Genomic DNA, 22,527 nt, shown 5'->3' on the forward strand with positions numbered 1-22,527 from the left:
TGAAATATAAGCTGGTTTCTTTAAAAAAAAAAAAGTCCCATTGTGTGCAGTGCTATAAAAGCTCTGGATGAGGAAGGATTACAGTCAAGAATAGAGAATCCTGTTTCAGCTTCACGCTGATCCTTGAGATGATCAATCTTACCTCTCTGGTTAAATATCAGTCACTATAGTTGGGGGGCGATGAAGGTTTTAAATCAACAACAGATGGGAGGGAGGGCGGGAGGGAGGGAGGGAGGAAAGAAGGAAGGAAAAAGAGGAAGGAAGGAAAGAAAGAAGAAAGAAAGGAAAAAGAGGGAGGAAGGAAGGAAACAGAGAGGGAGGAAAGAAGGAAGGAAAAAGTAGGAGGAAGGAAGGAAAGAGGGAGAAGGAAGGAAAAAGGGAGGAAGGAAGGAAAAAGGGAGGAAGGAAAGAAGAAAGGAAAAAGAAGGAAGGAAGGAAACAGGGAGGAAAGAAGGAAGGAAAAAGTAGGAAGGAAGGAAGGAAAAAGGGAGGAAACGGAGGAAAGAAGGAAGGAAAAAGTAGGAAGGAAGGAAAAAGGGAGGGAGGAAGGAAAAAGGGAGGGAGGGAGGAAGGAAAAAGAGGGAGGGAAGGAGGAAGGAAGGAAAAAGGAAGGAAAGGAAGGAAGGAAAAAGAGGGAGGAAGGAAGGAAAAAGAGGAAAGAAGGAAGGAAAACTGGTGGGATTCAAAAAATTTTACTACTGGTTCTGTGGGTGTGGCTTAGTGGGTGTGGCTTGGCAGGCTTGGCAGGGGAAGGTTATTGCAAATTCCCCATTCCCTCCCGATCAGCTGGGACTCGGGAGGCAGAGAATAGATGGGGGCGTGGCCAGCCAGAGGTGGTATTTACCGGTTCTTTGAACTACTCACAATTTCCGCTACCGGTTCTCCAGAACTGGTTAGAGCCTGCTGAATACCACCTCTGAAGGAAAAGAAAGAGGAAGGAGGGAGGATGGATGGACAGATGGAAAATGGAGGGAAGGAGGGAGGGAGGAAAAACAAAAGCGGAACTTAGAAAGCAAGCAGAAGGAAGGAAGAAGGGAGGGAGGAAAAGAAAGGAAGAGTGGGAGAGAGGGAGAAGAAGGAAGGAAAGAGAATAGAGAGAAAAGGAAGGGAGGAAGGAAGGAAGGAAAAGAAAGGAAGGGCAGGAGGGAGGGAAAAGAAGGAAGGAAGAATAAAGAAAAGGAAGGGTGGAAAAGAGGAAGGAAAAGAAAGGAAGGACGGGAGGGAGGAAGAAGGAAGGAAGGAGTATAGAGAGAAAAGGAAGGGAGGGAGGAAGGAAAAGAAAGAATAAGGAGGGAGGATGGATGGATAGATGGAAGATGGAAAGGGAAGAGGAAAGGAAGGAGGAGGGAAGGAGGAAAAACAAAAGGGGAACTAAGGAAGCAAGTGGAAGGAAGAATAAAGAGAAGGAAGGAAGGAAAGAGGAAGGAAAAGAAAGAAAGGGAAGGGAGAAGAAGGAAGAAATAATGGAAGGAAGGTAAAGAAGGAGAGAGGATGGATGGATGCATAGATGGAAGAGGGAGAGGAAGAGAAGGAAGGAAGAATAAAAGGAAGGCAGGAGGGGGAGAAAGAATGAAAGGGGAAGTAAGAGGAAGAAAGAATAAAGGGAAGAAGAAAAGAGGGAAGGGAGGGAGAAGAAGGCACAAATAAAGAGGGAGGGAAGGAAAGAAGAAAGGAAAAGGAGGGCAGATGGATGGATGCACAGATGGGAGAGGGAGGGAAGGAAGGCTAAAGAGGGAAGGAGGAACAGAACAAAACGGAAACTAAAGAAGCAAGCGGAAGATGAAAGAATAAAGAGAAGGAAGGAAAGAGGGAGGGAGGAAAAGAAATAACGAGAGGGAACGGTCTGTACGCCATTCTTAGTTGACTACATTTCCCAGAATCCTCTAGGCCACACTTGGTGCATTCTCCACCTTTTTAAATCCCCTATTTGGGCTTCGTTTTAGGCATCATCGGCAACAACAAAGCCATCGGGAAATACATCACCACCATGATCTTCCTCTACTTCGCCTGCCTCCTGCCCACCATCGCTTTCGGCTCCCTTAACGACGAAAACACCGAGGGCGTCATAGGTGAGTCGGTCTTGCCTTGGTTACCTGGGGATTTTTTTATTTTTTATTATTCATTCAGTTGGCAAACATGTAGAAAATAGCAGGTATAAGTATATATCTGTGCGTTGTAGCCAAAACAAAATACTTTCTCGTGGGAACCAAGGACATTCCTGCAGGTGCTGTGAAGGAGGGGAGCGGAGTCACCTAGCAACCGGACTGTATCCTGATTGGACCATGTGACTTGATTGTTTTGAGAAAGGGGACAAACTTTCCACTTCACTTTTCACTATTCTTTGAGGAAATCGTTTGCTCTGGGTATGTTACTTCGAACCCTGACTGTTCGGCCATGTTTGTTGGACCCACTGGGCACCAACGCATGGCGAATTCTTCCTAAATTATTCCTCCCGAGATGCTTGTGTGCCAAACTCAAGGCCTTGAGGGCCGGAGCCGGCCCGCGGGGTGCTTAGATGTGGCCCACAGGGCCCGCTCTGGAAACAGCGAAGGACCAGCCCACAGTGCCTCTGCCAACGAAAATGCCCTTGGCCCTCCGTTTTCACTGGCAGACGGTTGCAGGAGGCCGTCGCAACGGAACTACGGAGCCCGTTTTCGCTGGCAGAGTGTTTGAGCCACCACCTGCGCCCCCGACACAAGTGACGTTGAGCTGGCCCCCCAAGCTGAAACACAACCCTGACGTGGCCCTCAATGAAATCGAGTTTGACACCCCTGTTGTAGGAGGAGAAGGACTGGCAGAAGCTGCGGCCGGAGTTAAAAGAGGGAGCAGCTTAGAATCCCTACATAGCCACAATCAACTCAAGTCCATCTCCCTTTGAATTCCTTGATTCACAGCACAGTTGCTCTCCATTCCAGATACGAACTTACAACCATTGCTGTCAGGTTTCCGAAAGTTGCCCTAGTTGATTCATGAGTCTCAAGCCAAGTTTCAAAAGAAAACCAGTCATTGATTAGGAGGACTGTTTGGCAATACCCTATTGCAGTCATATCTGAGCCTCATTTGAATTATAGCTGAAACTTTACCCTGGTTCCTTCCCTGGCACCGATAAAACGGACCGTTTTTCACACTTACGACCATTGTAGCATCCCCATGGTCAAACGACCCTTGGTAACCGACTCGTACTTATGACGGTGGTAGCATCCTGGGATATCCCCTTTTGCAACCTTCCTGACAAGCAGAATCAATAGGGAAGCCCGATTCACTTAAGGACCCCGTTGCTGACTTAACAAGTGCCGCGATTCACTTAACGACCACGGCAAGAATAGACGCAGAATGGGGCAAAGCTCACTTAACAACGGTCTCGCTGAGAAACGGAATTTTGGGGTCAATCGCCGCCGTAAGTCGAGGGCTACCTAAAGCTGGGAAGATTCCTGCGCGTAGCTTTTTAGCGATAAAGATAGGCCTGGTTTTAAGAATAACATCCCTGGTTTTGCATTAAACATAACTGAATGTTTCGCTGTCGTTGAGCATTATGTGTTCAAATTACCATTAATATTCTTTCATTTGTAACAATCCTTATTTCCTTGAATCCATAATTATCTATCGAATAACAGTAAGTCTTTAAAGTATTATAATACCACCTATCTCCAAGGAGAAAAAGCGGAGATTAGAACAGGGATGTTATTCTTAATCTTAAGAATTGACAGCGAAATATCCAGTTATGTTTAATGCAAAACCAGTTATATTAATCCTAAGATTAAGAATTGATGCACAAAAACTTGTAACCAAACCACATGCTTGATGAAATGGAGGAAAGTTGTTTTTTTTTTCTTGCTTTTGTTTTGTATGTGTTGTTGTTGTTTTTTTTAAAGAAAAAGAATAAAAATATATATATTTAAAAAAAGAAGAAGATAGGCCTGGTTTTTCCTGTCTGACGATGCCGTGTTTTAAAAGCAGGTTGATTCCAGCCGATCACTGAATTTCCCCCCCTCTGAATGTTGTCTTTTGATTTCCAGATGTGCAAAAGTCGATCGTGGGCCAGTGCATTGGCGGACTGCTTTATGCGCTCTTCGCCGGCCAGCCCCTCGTGGTGCTTTTAACCACAGCGCCTCTGGCACTTTATATCAATGGTGAGTTCATCATGCTGCCTTTTTCAATTTTCTGTCCTTCTGCAAGCGATTGTTCTTTTGAGCATCGCCGATGCTCTCAAAATGCTGCCCGCTGCACATTTCTCGTACCCCCCCCACACTTCTCGCCCCTTTGATGAACATTTCCCTTTGATGTTCAGACTCCTTTCATGCTCAGACCTGGCCCCTTCCTTTCCGCGCCTTCAATCTGGGTGCAAAAAACACTGGGTGCAAATAGATTCCCGCCTTCCTCACCTGGGAGACGGTTTCAGATTGCGGAAAGTCAGACGTTTGAATGCCCCCGACTTACTGCAAGCACACGTGGGAAATTGGCACGCCTGGGAGAAGAAGGGAACAGTGTAAGAGAGTTGGGAGGGAGCCTGGAGGTCTTCTAGTCCAACCCCCTGCTCAAACAAGAAGAGTACCCAGCTGCTCTGACCCAGCCTTAGCAGAAAGAAGAAACAGACTCCTTGCCACGAAAAAAACCCTCTTTATTTATCTCCTGTGAATTAAGGGCATTCACACACCAAAATGTCCAGGCAGGAGTCCTTCAAAGGGTTAACTACAGTAACAGACTTTATCAGTTCCAGCTGCAAATTAAGTTCTGTCGAGCAGTCTGCGTGGCACGAAACACAATGAGCAAAAACCTTCAGAAATACGAACTGTTGTCTCCTATGACCAAAACTCCCCTTTCCTTCTATTTATTCCCCAGCCAGGGTGGGGCCATTCAGCGTCCATGCGTGCCTTGCTTCCCGAGTCGAATCCTTGTCCTACGTTGTTCTCCTCTCCAAACAGCTCTGCGCATAGGCGCATCCGGATCAGGCCCCAGCTGGTCTTCCTCCTCCCTCATCTCAGCCTCCAAAGGCAGCTGCCTCTGTGGGGGCTGGGAAATATCGGACGGCCCTGGCTCTCTAACTCTGCGTCCGACGCAGAGGATCCATCTGAGCCTTCCCCAGACTCCCAGGTTCCTCCCCAACCTCCTCATCGTCCGAGTCTGCAGCTACAACACTGAGAAGCTTCTTGTTAAGTACAGTTTTGGCATACGCGAAATACGAATCTTGCATAATTCGATTTCGTTGCCTCTCCAGTTAATCTCCTTAAAGGTCCAGTCCCATAGTCCCGGCATGGTTGCAAGGCCACGCTCAAACCTCTGGCCCATCGCTGGGTGGCCATCAGTTGCCTCCCAATATTTTCTTAGAGTTCCTACATTTTCAAGTCTACCATCAGCCAACTGCTGATATGCTTATTTACTATTCATTAGCCCAAAGCCACCCAGATAGCTTTGATGCCTAAGGCAGGACTCGAACTCGTCGTATCCTGATGATTGACCCGGAATCACTGAGGCGGCTTTCATGCCTAAGGCAGGACTCGAACTCACCTTCTCCTAGTGATTGGCCCAAAGTCACCCAGCCGGTTTTCATGCCTAAGGCAGGACTCGAACTCATTCATTTCCTGGTGATTGGTCTAAAGTCACCCCGCGGGCTTTCAGGTGTAAGTCGGAACTAGAACTCACCATCTCCTGGGGATTGGCCCCAAATCGTCCAGCTGGCTTTTCATGCTTAAGGTGGAACTAGAATTTCTCCATCTCCTGGTGATTGGCCCAAAGGCACTCAGGGAAGGTTCATGGCTAAAGCCGGACTAGAACTCACGGTCTCCTAGTTCCCAGTTTAATACTTTCATTGGTCGATCAAACTGGCTCTCTGGCTTTCTTGCTTCCAGTGATCAAAGGAATCTGTTCCGACTACAACTTGGACTTCCGAGCGTTTTATGCGTGGGTTGGACTCTGGAATAGTTTTTTCCTCGTGCTCTACTCTCTCTTCAACTTCAGCCTTGTAATGAAGCTCTTTAAAAGGTAATACATTTTTTCTCCTTCCTTCCTTCCTTCCTTCCTTCCTTCCTTCCTTCCTTCCTTCCTTCCTTCCTTCCTTCCTTCCTTCCTTCCTTCCTTCCTTCCTTCCTCCTCCTCCTCCTCCTCCTCCTCCTCCTCCTCTTCTTCTTCTCCTTCTTCTCCTGTTCTTTTCTTCTTCCTCTCTTCTTCTCCTCCTCCTTTCTCCTCCTCCTCTACTTCTTCTTCTCTTTTTCTCTTCTCCTCCTCTTTTTCCTCCTCCTCCTCTGTTTCATCTTCTTCTCTTCTCTTCTCTTCTTCCTCCTCCCTCTTCCTGTTCTTCTTCTTTCTTCCATCCTTCCTCCTCCTCCTCTTCTTCTCCTGTTTTCTTCTTCCTCTCTTCTTCTCCTCCTCCTTCCTCCTCCTCCTCTACTTCTTCATCTTCTCTTCTCCTCCTCTTCTTCCTCCTCCTCCTCTGTTTCATCTTCTCTTCTTCCCCTCTTCCTGTTCTTCTTCTTCCTTCCTTCCTCCTTCTCCTCTTCTCCTCCTGTTCTTTTCTTCCTATCTTCTTCTCCTCCTCCTCCTCTGCTTCTTCGTCTTCTCTTCTCCTCCTCTTCCTCCTCCTCCTCTGTTTCATCCTCTTCTCTTCTTCTCCTCTTCCTCCTCCCTTGTCTCTCTTTCTTCTCTTCCCTTCTCCCTCCCTTCCCTTCAGTTATCCCTTCCTTTCTTTTTCCTTCTCTTTTCTTCCTTTCTTTTCCCTCCCTTCCCTTCCCTCTTTCTTACTGTCTCTCCTTCTCTTTCCTCCCCTCCCCTCCTCTTTTCTACTTTCTATTTTGTTCTGTTCTGTTCCATATTTTCTATTCAATTCCATTCCATTCCATTTTCTATTCTATTTTCTATTCCATTTTCTATTCTATTCTATTCATTCTCTATCAAAAGATACTCCTAGAGAGACTCGGTGTCATTGCTGGCCTTTCGGTTGATGGTCTTCTCCTGTTGTGTGTGTGTGTGTGTGTTTTTGTAGGTCCACAGAAGAAATCATTGCACTTTTTATTTCCATCACATTCGTGCTCGATGCCCTGAAAGGAATCACAAAAGGTAAATCTGACGGGGGGGGGGGGGGGAATCTCACCTGGCTGCTACATTCATTCTTCTTAATGACAGACTAGGCCGTTCTGCAGAAAGCAAAGTTGGCCCATGCTCAAATACGAGACTATTTCAACCGTGAAACAGCAAATTGTGCTTTCAGGTTAGGCTTAAACACGCCCCCCCCCCCTACAAAGATGCATTTACAGGTAATCCTCGACTTACAACAGTTCATTTAGTGACTGTTTCAAGTTACAACAGCACTGAAAAAAAGTGACTTATTGTTGTGGCCAACCAGTGGAGTTGGCAGTAGATTCGGGCAGTGAGGAGGGTTGGGGAGGAACCTGGGCCAGTCCTGGAGTCTGGGGAAGGCTCGGATGAGGGCTCTGTGTCGGAGGCAGAGAGGGGGCCAGGGCCATCTGACAGTTATCAGCTGCCTTCGGAGTCGGACATCACTGAGGCAGAAGAACAGCTGGAGCCTGTTCCTAGCATGCGCAGAGTGGCCAGACGAAGGGAACAGCTAAAGAACAGGGGTCGACTTGGGAGTAAGGTCACAGGTGGATGGTGAATGGCCCCTCCCAGAGGCCATAAAAGAGGAGCGGAAGGGGAGTGGAGTTTGCAGGAGCCAATCAGTTCGCTTCATTGGTTCGTGACTCTCCGAGGCTCCTTGCCATATTTCCTTGTACAGCTTTGTGCCTGGAAGCTCTCGGCCTGGAAACTCTCCAAGGACTGAGAAGGTCTGTAGTTGCAATTCACCTTTGAAAGTTTTATTGCCGGGACTTTCCTTTATGTGAATGCTAGGAGTTCCCATTATCTAAATAAAAAGGGGTGGGTTGTTGTTGTTTTTCGGGACAAGGAGCCTGCTTTTGTAAAGCCCTAGGTCAGAACACTTATGGCCATTTTTTACGACCATTGCAGCATCTCCATGGTCACGTGATCTACATTCAGATGCTTGGCCCTGGACGCAACGCTTATGACGGTTGCGATGTCCTGGGATCACGTGCTCCGCTTTTGAGGCCGCTTCGGGTTTTTTTTATCTGTGCCCTAAATGAGCCTCCGAGGGTCAGATAAAACCTTCAGCGGCTCTCAGAGAGAGCGCTAACAACCAGAGGACTGCAAGGAAGACAAATCCTTCTTCCCTTTTCCACCATTCACCCAGAACCGAGGAAGCTTCTCGGTTGAGAAGTGAAACCTCTTCAAGGAAAAAAAAAACACCTAAAGTTTGAAAAAGCACCTTTGAGACAACCACAGTTTGGGTGACGGGGAATCTCCGTAGACGTTAAACAGGGTGCTTCACCCAGGGTCATAAAAAGGGGGGGGGAATTGTTTCCTCCCCCCCCCCAAACAAAGTTTTTTAATTTATTTTGTTGTTACATGTTTTAACTTCTTTTATGAACAAAGTGTTGTCCTGGTCCCCCCCCCCCCCTTTACATCTTCTATTATCCATATTACATTTTACATCATATTTCCATTTTACATTTCAGTCGTCTTATTTTTTATTCCGTATTCTCCCGCTTGATTTATTTATTTTTTAAATATATTTTTATTTTTTTTAAACAAAACAAAGCAAGAGAGGAAAAAAAGAACAACTTTCCTCCATTTCATCAAGCACGTCGTTTGGTTACAAGTTTTTGTGCATCAATTCTTAAATTTAGGATTAACATCACTGGTTTACATTAAACATAGCTAAATGTTTCGCCGTCATTGAGCATTATACATTCAGATTACCATTAATATTATTTCATTTGTAACAGTCCTTATTTCCTTAAATTCATAACTATCTATCAAATAACAATAAGTCTTTCAACTATTACAGTATCACCTATCTCTAAAGAGGAAAACCGAAGATTGGGACAAAGAATTCCCATTGGTTTATAATAATGCATTTATATTTTCAATTATTGACCATAATGTCTCCAATCGTCCAGACTTCCAAGAATGGTTTCCCATTATTAATTATTCGTCCATATAGTAGTTAAGTATTTCAATTCATGTATATATCAGTTATTCCTTACATCATCATTAATTTGTTTAATATACAAAGATCTTTCTAATGTGAAATGATCGCTACATACAATTATACCAAAGTATTCAAATCATCCCTCTCTTATACATTAAAAAAAAACATTACTGTCCTTTATATATCATATAAATAGTACTCTATATCATAACAGAAAGAATAAAAAAGACAAAAAATAAAAAGTTATTACAACATAAGTAAACAGTTTCATTCCCAGGTTTTTTTTATCTAACCATTGGTAAAACAAGTCCCACACTTTATAATATTGCTCATCCTCTTGTTCTTTAATTTCAAATGTAAACTTACTCATTTCAGCACATTCCATTATTTTCCGGATAGTTTCCTCCTGAGATGGTACTTTCTCGTTTTTCCAATTTTTGGCAAATACATAATTTTTTTCCACCTTAATATATAAACAATGTCCGTTTGTTTCTCGAAGTTAATCCAATGTAATATACCATTTCCATCTGTTATTCTGTTTTACTATTAATAATGCACATCCTCAAGTTTAGTTTAGTTATAGAGTAAACATTTCATTTAATTAGTTATCCGCAAGTAATCATTTTAATCTATATCGCACACATTTTGTTAATATATATACTGCTGGCTATATTTACTAAGTTTTATTCTATTCTACTAGCAAATCCTTTTCTCTCTTTCTTTCAATCATTTTCTCTTAGTCTCTCAGGAACTTAATTCCTCTCATATTCTCTTCTCTCCACCCATTTGCCTAGTTTTTTTTTCCTTTTTCTTGACCTTAAAATTCCTGCATTTTCCCTTTCCGATCTTTTTTCTCCTTTTTAATTTCGTTGTTCCAATATCTATACAATACAATAGCAGAGTTGGAAGGGACCTTGAAGGTCTTCTAGTCCAACCCACTGTCTAGGCAGGAAACTCTATACCGTTTCAGAGAAACGGCTATCCAACATCTCTTAAAGGCTTCCAGTGTTGGGGCATTCACAACTTCTGGAGGCAAATTCTGTTCCACTGGTTAATTGTTCTAAGGAAATTTCTCCTCAGTTTTAAGTTGCTTCTCTCCTTGATTAGTTTCCACCCATTGCTTCTTGTTCTGCCCTCAGGTGCTTTGGAGAATAGTTTGACTCCCTCTTCTTTGGGGCAACCCCTGATGGAAGATGCTATCATGTCTCCCCTAGTCCTTCTTTTCATTCAACTAGACCTACCCAGTTCCTGCAACCGGTCTTCATATGTTTTAGTCTCCAGTCCCCTAATCCTCTTTGTTGCTCTTCTCTGCACTCTTTCTAGAGTCTCCACATCTTTTCTACATCGTGGAGACCAAAACTGAATGCCGGATTCCAAGTGTGGCCTCACCAAGGCCTTATAAAGTGGTATTAACGCCCTTCACGTGATCTTGATTCTCTCCCTCTGTTGATGCAGCCTAGAACTGTGTTGGCTTTTTTGGCAGCTGCTGCACACGGCTGGCTCCTACTTAAACGGTTCTCCACTAGGACTCCAAGATCCCCTTCACAGTTGCTACTATTGAGCAAGGTACCACCTATACTGTACCTGTGCATTTCGTTTTTCTTGCCTAAATGTAGAACTTTACTCTTTTCACCATTGAATTTCATTTTGTTAGATAGTGCCCCATGTTCACATCTGTCAAGATCCTTCTGTATCTTAAGCTCATCTTCTGGATCCCCTTCACAGTTGCTACTATTGAGCAAGGTGCCACCTATGCTGTACCTGTGCATTTCGTTTTTCTTGCCTAAATGTAGAACCTTACTCTTTTCACCATTAAATTTCGTTTCTTCAGTCTCTCCCCAATTTCCCCCCCCCTTTCTTTAAAATGGGGTTCTTCTTGTGGGGGAGCCTCCCAAGTCCTCCCTTTCGCCCACACCCCTATGTGTTACCCCATAGCTTCCCGTCCCTTGTTTCTACCCAGTCCTGGGGTCTGCTTCCCCACCCCACTTTAGAGACATTCCTGGGGAACATCCCCCCCCCACCCCCAGCAATCCCATCCCTCGGCCAGCCTTCTTTCTTGCAAAATCAGACAGGCTGCCCCTCATTTTTGACATTGGGGGGGTGGGGGGAGAAGACACAATTTGCAGGTGTGAGGTTTTCAGCTGTCAGCTTTTCAGGATGAAAGAGACCCGAACCAGGACTCTCGTAATTTCCTCCATCAAAGGCGAGCGACGTAAATAGTCATTTCCCCTTTTTTCTTTTTTTGCTTTTTACTCCCCCTCCCCAACCACCACCCCCCTCTCTCTCTCATTTCCCCCCCTCCCCAACAATCCCAGAAAACAATTTAAATCCTTTGTTCCGCTCTCCGAACAACTCCCCTCCCCGTAGCTCGGATGCTACCGTCCAGCCCCGTCCGGTTTTTCTCTCTGAAAGGAAGATTAGCGGAATATTCCTTTTCACACATGACGCTTTCATGCAACACCGGGCAGGAAAGGGATGGGGGGGGGAAGGGGGTGTTTTGTATCACATTGCAAGAGGGGGGAGGGCAAGGGGGGGGTCTGCAAGGCTGCTTGCCCACCCTTTTTGGCGGCCTCCAATTCTGTTTTTCAAAGCCGGTGATGCAACTCGCTTACCTGTTTGACCCGTAGCCCCGTTTGATCTTGGCTTTTGCTCTCTGGCAGGAAACGCAACGGCTGAGCTTCGAAGCAAAACAAGTCATTGCTAGTGAGATCACAGGGACCTTAAATAACTGCATTGCCCTACTGACAAACAGACACACACACACACACACACACACACAAACAGGTGTGTAAGTTTTGTGAGGCTGTTGCAGCTGCCGACACATTCGCGAGTCCCTCCGTTCAGCTGCCAGGATGAAAGTTTCTGCAAATGGCCGACCTCCTAAATCTTTGGCGACAGGGACGCTCAGTGGCTAGGACGCTGAGCTTGTCGATCAGAAAGGCGGGCAGTTCGAATCCCTAGCGCCGCGTAGCGGAGGGAGCTCCCGTGACTTGTCCCGGCTTCTGCCAACCTAGCAGTTCGAAAGCACGTAAAATGTGCGAGTAGAGAAATAGGGACCACCTTTGGTGGGAAGGGAACAGCGTTCCGTGCGCCCTTCGGCGTTGAGTCATGCCGGCCACATGACCCCGGAGACGTCTTTGGACAGCGCTGGCTCTTCGGCTTTGAAACGGAGAGGAGCACCGCCCCCTAGAGTCGGGAACGACTAGCACATATATGCAAATGGGAACCTTTACCTTTAAATCTTCGGGAAGGGAATGCCGGCAGCCATTGGCACTTGCAATTGAGAAAGATAAAGGTATATGTACTGTATATGGGATAACAAAGTTGGGAGGGGCCTTGGAGGTCATCTAGTCCAGCCCCCACTGCTCAGGGAGAAGACCCTTATTGTGGACAAATGGATTTCCAATCTCTTCTTGTTGGAGGAGCACCCACAACTTCTGGAGGCAGGCCGTTCCCCTGATTAATTGACACATGTAACCAGAATAACAGGGTTGGAAGGGACTTTGGAGGTCATCTAATCCAACCCCCTGCTGAGGCAGGAGATCCTATACAATTGCAGACAAATGGTTGTCCGACGTCTTTCTGAAAACCTCCAGTGATGGATGACCTTCAACTTCTGGTGGCAGGCTGTTCCACTGGTTAATTGTCCTCACTGTCAGGAAGTTTCTCCTTAGTTCTTTTTTTTTTAATATAAATTTTTATTTTTTATTAAACAAACAACACATACACACAACAAAAGAAAAACAAAAAACACACAACCCCCCCCCCCATCATCACATACAGCATGTCGTTTGGTTACAAGTGTTGTTACATCCATGTTCTCGAATAACATTTACCATCACAGATTTTTCATCTAGTATAACTAAATATCTCACTTTCATTGTACAGTATATGTTCAATTACAATTAGTATTATTGTTTTTTCCCCCCAATAAACCTAATTCCCTTACTTTCTTGATTGCCTATTTGATAACAGTATACCTTTATATAATCGCAAATCCCAATATGAAAAAAAAATTACCAACCATTTATATTTGTATGCCACTATTTTCAATTATGCATAATTCTACCTATCAACTATCGGGTATGCTTATGTTCATTATTTGACCTTGTACATCATACATTCAAACCGAGCCGAGGTGGCGCAGTGGTTAAATGCAGCACTGCAGGCTACCTCAGCTGACTGCAGTTCTGCAGTTTGGCTGTTCAAATCTCACCGGCTCAAGGTTAACTCAGCCTTCCATCCTTCCGAGGTGGGTAAAATGAGGACCCAGATTGTTGTTGGGGGCAATATGCTGACTCTGTAAACCGCTTAGAGAGGGCTGTAAAGCAGTATATAAGTCTAAGTGCTATTGCTAGTGTCCTTCCTTCCTTCCTTCCTTCCTTCCTTCCTTCCTTCCTTCCTTCCTTCCTTCCTTCCTTCCTTCCTTCCTTCCTTCCTTCCTTCCTTCCTTCCTTCCTTTCTCCCCAGTGGCTAGAATGCAGCATTGCAGGCTGACTCTGCCCACAGTCTGGAGTTTGATCCTGACTGGCTCAAGGTTGACTCAGCCTTCCATCCTTCCGAGGTGGGTGAAATGAGGAGCCAGACTGTGGGGGCGATATGCTGACTCTGTAAACCGCTTAGAGAGGGCTGAAAGCCCTATGAAGCGGTATATAAGCCTAACTGCTATTGCTGTTGCTATTGCTAAACAGAAATCTTATTCCTTCATTTTTCAACAGAATATTCCGAATAGTCACTACATATATATTCCAATTTTTAGTTATTCCCTTATTAAAATTATTTATCAACAACAAGATATCCTTGTAATATATTCTTAGGGTGAAGTTTCTCCTTAGTTCTAAGTTGCTTCTCTCCTTGATTAGTTTCCACCCATTGCTTCTCCTTGTCCTGCCTTCCAGGTGCTTTGGAGAATAGCTTGACTCCCTCTACTTTATGGCAGCCCCTCAAGACTGCTATCATGTCTCCCCTAGTCCTTCTTATGCAAGACCTAGTTTGTAAGAGAACGGTGACTCTCTTTTCCCTACAGCGAGAGTTATGATTTACAGTCTGCAGAGCATTTCAAATCCGATCAATTTTAGATGCGCAGCACCCTGTCATAAGGAAGCGTTTCCATGTTTGGAAAGTATCTCGCGCTCGAAATAGCCTTGTTTCGAAACCGAGCGTAGAGATTGTGGGGATAAACCCTGAGAGATAGGAAGAAAAGCTACTATAGCAATAGCAGTTAGACTTATATACCGCTTCATAGGGCTTTCAGCCCTCTCTAAGCGGTTTACAGAGTCAGCATATCGCCCCCAACAACAATCCGGGTCCTCATTTTACCCACCTCGGAAGGATGGAAGGCTGAGTCAACCCTGAGCCGGTGAGATTTGAACCACTGAACTGCAGATAACAGTCAGCTAAGTGGCTGCAGTACAGCACTCTAACCACTACGCCACCTCGGCTCTAAGTCAGTGGTCAGAGAAGTATTGTCCTGCTCTATCCAATTCCCCCCCCCGCCCCCTTCTCCATCCTCCAGCCAGAACGAAGAGATTGGAGAGAAAGGGATTATAAGAGAGTAAGCTTTGTGTGAAATAAGGGTCGTCCTCAATGGTTTTACCGCAACTGGGACCAAGATTTCCATTGCTAACCAAGCCGGTTGTTGACTGCAAGCCAATTTCGTCACCTTTTATTGCCACAGTCGTTAACCAGATCTCTGCATTTGTTAAGTAAACCACTTGCCGTATTTTTCAGAGTATAAGATGCACCTTCCCCCCCTCCCCCCAAAAAAGGGTGAAAATTAGGGTGCGTCTTATACACTGAAGGTAGCCTTCCCCACCCACCCACCGTCCCCCACTCTTCCGTCTCTGCCTCCCAGCAATTTCCCTCCTTGCAGCAAACGGGGAAAATGGGGCTTGTGGAGGCTGCAATAGGCTATGGCAATCCCTGCAGCCTGAAACAGCTGATGATCGGAGTCACACTTAAACTGAAAGTGAAACTTACTGTTTGCTCCATGAGACAAATTGCTGGGAGGCAGAAACAGATTTTTTTTCTTGTGCTAATCAGGCTGTTTGCTGTTGGCTGCAAGGAGGCAAGTCAATAACTATAAATGCCTATAGAATGTTCAAATTATTAGACTTTTTTTTTTAAAGACTGCTTTATTATTGTTCTAGGCAGCTTAGCAAAATGAAGAAGCTTTTTAAAATAAACACTTGATCTGAAGAAGCCCAGTGCTATTGTAATCTCCTTTTAAATAGCAGAGAATAAGATATACTTCCAGAAAGCCACATCAATTTTAGCAGCATCTGTACAAGTATAGTCTGAAATGTAACACTAGAAACAGTGTACATCGCCTGTTCTGTTTGCTGTTTGCTGCAAGGAGGCAAATTGCTAGGAGCCAGAGGCAGATTTTTCCCCCCTTGTTTTCCTCCCCAAAAGCTAAGTGCGTCTTACACTTTGGAGCGTCTTATACTCCGAAAAATACGGTGCTTTCGCTAGAGCCAAGATGGCGCAGTGGTTAGAGTGCTGTACTGCAGCCACTTCAGCTGACTGCTATCTGCAGTTCGGCGGTTCAAATCTCACCGGCTCAGGGTTGACTCAGCCTTCCATCCTTCCGAGGTGGGTAAAATGAGGACCCGGATTGTTGTTGGGGGCAATATGCTGACTCTGTAAACCGCTTAGAGAGGGCTGAAAGCCCTATGAAGCGGTATATAAGTCTAACTGCTATTGCTATTGCTACCGGTTCACAAATGTGAGAAAATTGGTAGGGAAAGTAAGTGCTTTGCCCACACATGCGCCTTGACTTGAAAACGGGCCTAAATAGGACGGCATAGAGCCAGGGTGGGTAGACGGGCCCACCCGCGATTCCCACTATCAGCTCGGGTGAACCAATCCGAACCGTCTGAATACCCCCTCTGATCGGAAGCATGCTGGAAATATCATGAACGGTAATCACGTAGTCCGAGGATGCTACAGTCACCATAAATACTGTACATACTGGTTGTTGAGTGCTCAAATTTTGTACGAGTACCAGTTGTAAGTTCCTGGGCACACCGGAAGAGAGCAGCTGGCTGGTGTGTATGCGTGCAATGGAACCCGGAAGAGCAGCTGCCCACCGCACGCATGCACTCCAGCCAGCTGCTCTCTTGTGTGCTCCAGTTTGCAACTCGGTCCCGAAAAGGTTAGACATCACTGGTCGAAACAAAGGGGTACAATTTTTTTTTAAACCCTTCTGCTACCTAAAACTTTTTGTTTTCTTCCCCCCCCCCCCCCAGTTTTTACAAACTACTACCACGGCCCAAGGCCTCACAGTCTGACCATCAACAATACCAACTTATTTCTGAACCTCTCCACCGAACGTTCGTCCATGGGAAATCAGAGCGACGGTCCGTCGGCCCCCACGCATGAGGGGCGGGAAACTGCCGTCCTGAGTCTCATGCTGATGCTGGGGACCTTGTGGCTTGGTCACACCCTCTACCAGTTCAAGAAAAGGTAAGTGTAAATTGTGCGCACGGCACCCGCTGACCGGTTCTCCCCATCGGCGTTTCTCAACCAAGTTTCCAAGTTTAATAGAATTTGTATGCCGCCCACTTCCATCGGGACTCTGGGCGGCTCACAACAAGACAAAGAAACATTTAAAATTTAAAAATAGAAAATACAACATTAAAATGCCACATCAGCCATTCCATCTAAGCGGGGCTGGATATCAATCAACAGCCCCAGGCTTGCCGGAACAGCCAGGTCTTGACGGCTTTACGGAAGGCCGGGAGAGTGGTACGGGTCCGGATCTCTGCGGGTAGATCGTTCCACAGGGCCGGCGCAGCAACAGAGAAGGCCCTCCCCTGGGGAGCCGCCAGCCGGTAATTGTCTGGTTGACGGCACCCGGAGGAGGCCCAACCTTGGAGTCGTACTTTGGCGACTTGAAGGGGTGTGGACTTCCAACTCCCAGAATCCCCCCAGCCAGCCATCTAGATCAGGGATCTCCAAAACAGGGCAGGTTTTAAGACTTGTGGACTTCCAACTCCCAGAATCCCCTAGCCGTGCCTCCATGGTTGAGGAATGCTGCTCAAAATATCCATTTTGGAAGACTGATTGATTGATTGATTGATTACATTTATATGCCGCCCTTTTCCCCGAAGGGGACTCAGGGCGGCTCACAACTCAATCAGGGAAGGAGATACAGACAGGGGGATAAAAAAGACGAGACATAACAATACAAAATTTAAAAACACACAACAACCATACCATTCGAGAAGGGGGGCAAAAACTCTTTAGCCCCAGGCCTGTCGGAACAGCCAGGTTTTAAGGGCTTTGCGGAAGGCCTGGAGGGTGGTGAGGGTTCGAATCTCCACGGGGAGCTCGTTCCAGAGGGTCGGAGCTGCCACAGGGAAGGCCCTCCTCCGGGTAGTTGCCAGTCGGCATTGGCCGGCGGATGGAATTCGGAGGAGGCCTAATCTGTGGGATCTGATCGGTCTATTGGAGGTAATTGACGAGGACAAGAACGGTGTAAGAGAACGATCAGAATTGGAGAAAGGATGTTTCAGAAACAGCAAAGGAAGAGGAAACGGTTCGGAAAAAAGCCGTTGACGGGGTTAAAAGGGGCTTGGTAGGAGGAGCTGACATCTTAGACAAGCAAGTTGACAATAGACAATGGGCTAATCAAGAAATAACCAAGGAGAAAACAACACAACCTTCCCAATACCAGGAGGGCATATAAACAAGAGAGCAAACCCACTCCCTTCTAGCACTGATGACGTTACCAAGTTGGGCCATGAGATGCCTATAAGGAAATCACAAAGCTCAAGGGGGCATCAAGTCCCCCACAGTCCCCTCCTCCCCCTCCTCCTCTTCTTCCTCACCCCAAACTCCACTCCCTTCTAGCGCTGATGTTGTTACCTAGTTGGGTCATGAAACATCTGCAAGAAGACAACCAAGCTCAGAGGGCAGGAAGAACCCCGTAGTTGTCTCCCTGCTCCTCTCTACAAAGCCCACTCCCTTCTGGCACTGATAACGTTACCTAGTTGGCTCATTAAACGTCTGAAAGAAGGCGACCAATCTCAGAGAGCAGCAAGGACTCCCTGTCGAGATCCGGACCCTTACGACCCTCCCGGCTTTCCACAAAGCCACCAAGTCCTGGCTGCTCCAGCAGGCCGGGGAGGCCTGTGAAACATCCAGCCCAGCGGAAATTGTGAATGTTGCGGTTTTGTTTTTAAAGTGTTGTCTTTGTCTAGTTTTCCCCCTTCCCTTGTCTATTGTGAGCCGCCCGGAGTCCTTCGGGAGTGGGCGGCATACAAGACAAATAAATACAAATACAATACAAATGCTGTCATTTCTCCAAAGAGAAAACCCTTATACTCTTGAACCTCGTTCCAACAGAATTCAACAGAAAAAGGCAGGCTGAGGGATGGACAAGCTAGGCATGGATGTTGGCATCTTGACCAAACATTCAAAGCTTGGCCAACCGACATGCCTCTTGAGGGATGTTCTTTTTTTTTTTTTTATAAATTATTTTTATTTTTTGTTACATGGACAACAATGGGAAAGGGAGAGGATGGAGAGAAAAAAAAGGGGGGGGGAGGGAAAACCCATCTTCACATACAATATGTCGTTTAATCACAGGTGCATCCCTACTAAGTTTATACATCCCGTATCTCTCTATTGTATATTTAATAAGCACCACAATAAGCTAGGGTTTAAAAAACAAAAAACAAGAAAATAAAACAAGGGAGAGAGGAAGAAAAAAAAAAGGGGGTGGGGGAAGGGGGGGAGGCCAAGAAGGACAGAAAATAGGTTCAAGAAGGAAAGGGGAAAGAAAAAAAAGAGGGTGGGGGGAGGGGGGGGAGGCCAAAAAGGACAAAAAAAGGTCCAAGAGGGAAAGGGGGAAAAAAAAAAAAGAAAAAAAAAACCATCATCACATACAGCATGTCGTTTGATTACGGTTGTTTTAACATCTACATCTTCAAATAATGTTTACCATCTCAGATATTTCCTCTAATGTAACTAAAGGTCTCATTTTCCTTCTACCATATATATTCAGTTAACATTAGCATTGTTTTCCCCCAGAGAATATACTTCTATTCATTGTTAATCTTGCATTTCATACCTTCAAACAGAGATCTTATTCCTTCATTGTTCAACAAGGCATCGCTGCCTATATATACCAGTTTTCGTTTGTTCCCCTATTAGAATTGCCTTATCATCAGCGAAATATCATTATAATAAATTCTTAACCTTATACATTATATCACCAGACCTTATATTAGTACTTCCTTATATCATTGTTGAATTATTTCACAGCATAATTATATCATCATTTACTTTTTCCAATTAGGGCATAAGTGTATCATTTTTCATTTCCAGAATTTTGTTTTTTTTCCCTTAGCCATTGATAAAACAAGTCCCATATCTTATAAAATTGTTCATCCTCTTGCTCTCTAATTTCAAATGTCAATTTACTCATTGGGAGGGATGTTCTAATGATGCTCCTTGAGCCGCTGAAGGAAGCTCGCTCTACTCTGGGCAAGAAATAGTTGGGGTTTCGTCCCGACCTTTTCAACCACCTTCAACGGGGTAATCGTTGGCATTCCTCATCCGGTCTTTCTAATTTCGTTGCAGCCCGTACCTCCATCCTCGCGTCCGGGAAATCCTTTCGGATTGCGCGCTGCCGATTTCTGTCCTCACCTTCTCTGTGATCGGATCGCACTTCTTCGAGGAAATAAAAAGTAAGTTCTCGGACAGCTTTCGGTGTGTTGGAAGTTGAAGGGGGGAGTAGAGATGCGGAGCGTGAATTTATCTTTCATATTCATTTGGGCACGAATCTCCTTTTCGCTGTTGTGGCCCGTAAGCGCCACTGGGGAGTGAGGAGGGTTGGGGAGGAAGATGGGCCAGTCCTGGAGTCTGGGGAGGGATCTGATGAGGGCTCTGCGTCAGAGGCAGAGAGGGGCCAGGGCCGTCTTGACAGTTATCAGCTGCCTTTCGGAGTCGGACATCAGTGGCGCAGAAGAGCAGCTGGAGCCTGTTCCCAGTGTGCACATGCGCAGAGCTGCCAGAAGGGAACGGCTAAGAAATCAGGGTCGTCTTGGGAGTAAAGTCACAGGTGGACGGTGAATGGCCCCTCCCAGAGGACATAAACAACTTCCTTCCAGAAGTCGTGAACGCTCCAACACTGGAAGTTTTTAATAAGATGCTGGATAACCATTTGTCTGAAGTGGTGTAGGGTTTCCTGCCTAATCAGGGGGTTGGACTAGAAGACCTCCAAGGTCCCTTCCAACTCTGCTATTCTATATTCTATTCTAAAACACCTCACAAGAGCCAAGGTGGCGCAGTGGTTAAATGCAGCACTGCAGGCTACTGCTAGATCAGCAGGTCAGCGGTTCAAATCTCACCGGCTCAGGGTTGACTCAGCCTTCCATCCTTCCGAGGTGGGTAAAATGAGGACCCAGATTGTTGTTGGGGGCAATATGCTGACTCTCTGTAAACCGCTTAGAGAGGCCTGAAAGGCCTATGAAGCGGTATATAAGTCTACTGCTATTGCTATTGCTATTCCTGGCCAAACACCCCAAGTACCAAACTATAACTCCACAGCCGATTATCCACTCTCAGCCTGAGTGGCTTTCTTTGAACTCGCCCGTATAATTCCTCGCTGAGGACCAAGCGTGTGTTCGCAGATATTAAATTGTCTGGACGATTCTAGTCCACAGTTTAATTTCGCTCTCATGGGTGGGAAAAGGCACTCTTCCTGAGGGGTTGAGGTTTTTTTTAAAAAAAATTGTTTTTGAGGGGAAGAAAACCTTTATCCCCCCCTCCCTCAATTATTCTGGCAGCCGGCAAAAGGGCTGCCTGATTATCGAGGGCAGGAAGGACCGCTGACGGACAGACAGATGTAAAAAGGATGAGTTTGACTCACAGGTGTTTTGTTTTTTTTTAAAAATGCTGTTATTTTGCATTTTCCTCATTCAATGGCGCAAACAGCCCGGAACATCTGCTTAGGACCATCAGAGGTTGAAGGAAATCTAAAATATTATCCACGGATCACCTTTTCCGCAGGAGGAAGAGGGGGGGGGGGGGAAACCGGTTCTCTGAATGACGTGGGTTGGAGATGGGTGGACAGGGATGAAAGGGAATTAAGGAATCTCACACGCCCCCTTTGCGGGGTTCGCTTTCCGCCCGTTTGGGACCAGAAAGGGGCGAAACCTCTGGAGATGCCCTGACCTGACACACACACACACACAGAAGTTTCCGTGCTTCCCTGTTGGAAAGCCACCACCTCTTTCATTTTAATTTCATTGTTTTTGCCTTTCCCTGGGAGGAGGCACAAAACCCACCTCGAATGCTAAGAGGGAAAAGTTGCCTTCACATCTGTTGGTTTCATTTATTTTTTTACCTCTTTATTTGCATCCCGCCTTTATCCCTGCTTATACATCGCTCAAGGTGGGGAACCAGGCCTAAAAGGTCTTCGCCTTCCTATTTTCCAGCACAACAACCTTCTGAGGTGGGTTGAGTTGAAAGAGAGGAGGACCGGCCCCAAAATCCCCCAGCTGGGTTTCAGGCCTAAGGTAGAACTAGCAATAGCAATAGCAGTTAGACTTATATACCGCTTCATAGGGCTTTCAGCCCTCTCTAAGCGGTTTACAGAGTCAGCATATCGCCCCCAACAACAATCTGGGTCCCTCATTTTACCCACCTCGGAAGGATGGAAGGCTGAGTCAACCCTGAGCCGGTGAGATTTGAACAGCAGAACTGCAGTCAGCTGAAGTAGCCTGCAGTGCTGCATTTAACCACTGCGCCACCTTGGCTCTAGAACTCGCCATCACATGGTGATTGAGTTAAAGTCATCTAGCCGGCTTTCATGCCTAAGGTAGGACTAGAACTCACCATCACCTTGTGATTGGGTGAAAGTCACCTAGCCGGCTTTCAATCCTAAGGTAGGACTAGAACTCACCATCACATGGTGATTGGGGGAAAGTCACCTAGCTGGTTTTCATGCCTAAGGTAGAACTAAAACTCACCATCACCTGGTGTTTGGCCCAAAGTCACCCAGCTGGCTTTCATGCCTAAGGTAGAACTAGAACTCGCCGTCACCTTGTGATTGAGTTAAAGTCATCTAGCCAGCTTTCAATCCTAAGGTAGGACTAGAACTCACGGTCACCTTGTGATTGAGTTAAAGTCACCTAGCCGGCTTTCATGCCTAAGGTAGGACTAGAACTCACCATCACATGGTGATTGGGTGAAAGTCACCTAGCCGGCTTTCAATCCTAAGGTAGGACTAGAACTCACCATCACATGGTGATTGGGGGAAAGTCACCTAGCCGGCTTTCAATCCTAAGGTAGGACTAGAACTCACCATCACATGGTGATTGGGGGAAAGTCACCTAGCTGGTTTTCATGCCTAAGGTAGAACTAAAACTCACCATCACCTGGTGTTTGGCCCAAAGTCACTCAGCTGGCTTTCATGCCTAAGGTAGGACTAGAACTCACCGTCACCTTGTGATTGAGTTAAAGTCACCTAGCCGGCTTTCATGCCTAAGGTAGGACTAGAACTCACCATCACATGG

General features: G+C 46.0%; 1 protein-coding gene across 1 annotated transcript in view; it reads left to right on the forward strand.

Annotated features, from left to right (window-relative positions):
- The window catches only part of SLC4A11 (solute carrier family 4 member 11), a gene marked incomplete at its 5' end in the record, with an annotated part of 40,682 nt that overhangs the window by 6,895 nt on the left and 11,260 nt on the right, over positions 1 to 22,527 (forward strand). Inside the window, 6 exon segments of the mRNA XM_087723925.1 lie at positions 1,944 to 2,069; positions 4,017 to 4,130; positions 5,847 to 5,979; positions 6,977 to 7,050; positions 16,249 to 16,465; positions 19,589 to 19,695. Of these exon segments, the coding sequence (XP_087580051.1) occupies positions 1,944 to 2,069; positions 4,017 to 4,130; positions 5,847 to 5,979; positions 6,977 to 7,050; positions 16,249 to 16,465; positions 19,589 to 19,695 (771 nt within the window).

The sequence above is a fragment of the Thamnophis sirtalis genome, unplaced genomic scaffold (assembly GCF_051295495.1).
Source record: "Thamnophis sirtalis isolate CommonGarterSnake01/CBP01778 unplaced genomic scaffold, rThaSir2_p1.2 scaffold_10, whole genome shotgun sequence".
Taxonomy (NCBI): domain Eukaryota; kingdom Metazoa; phylum Chordata; class Lepidosauria; order Squamata; family Natricidae; genus Thamnophis; species Thamnophis sirtalis.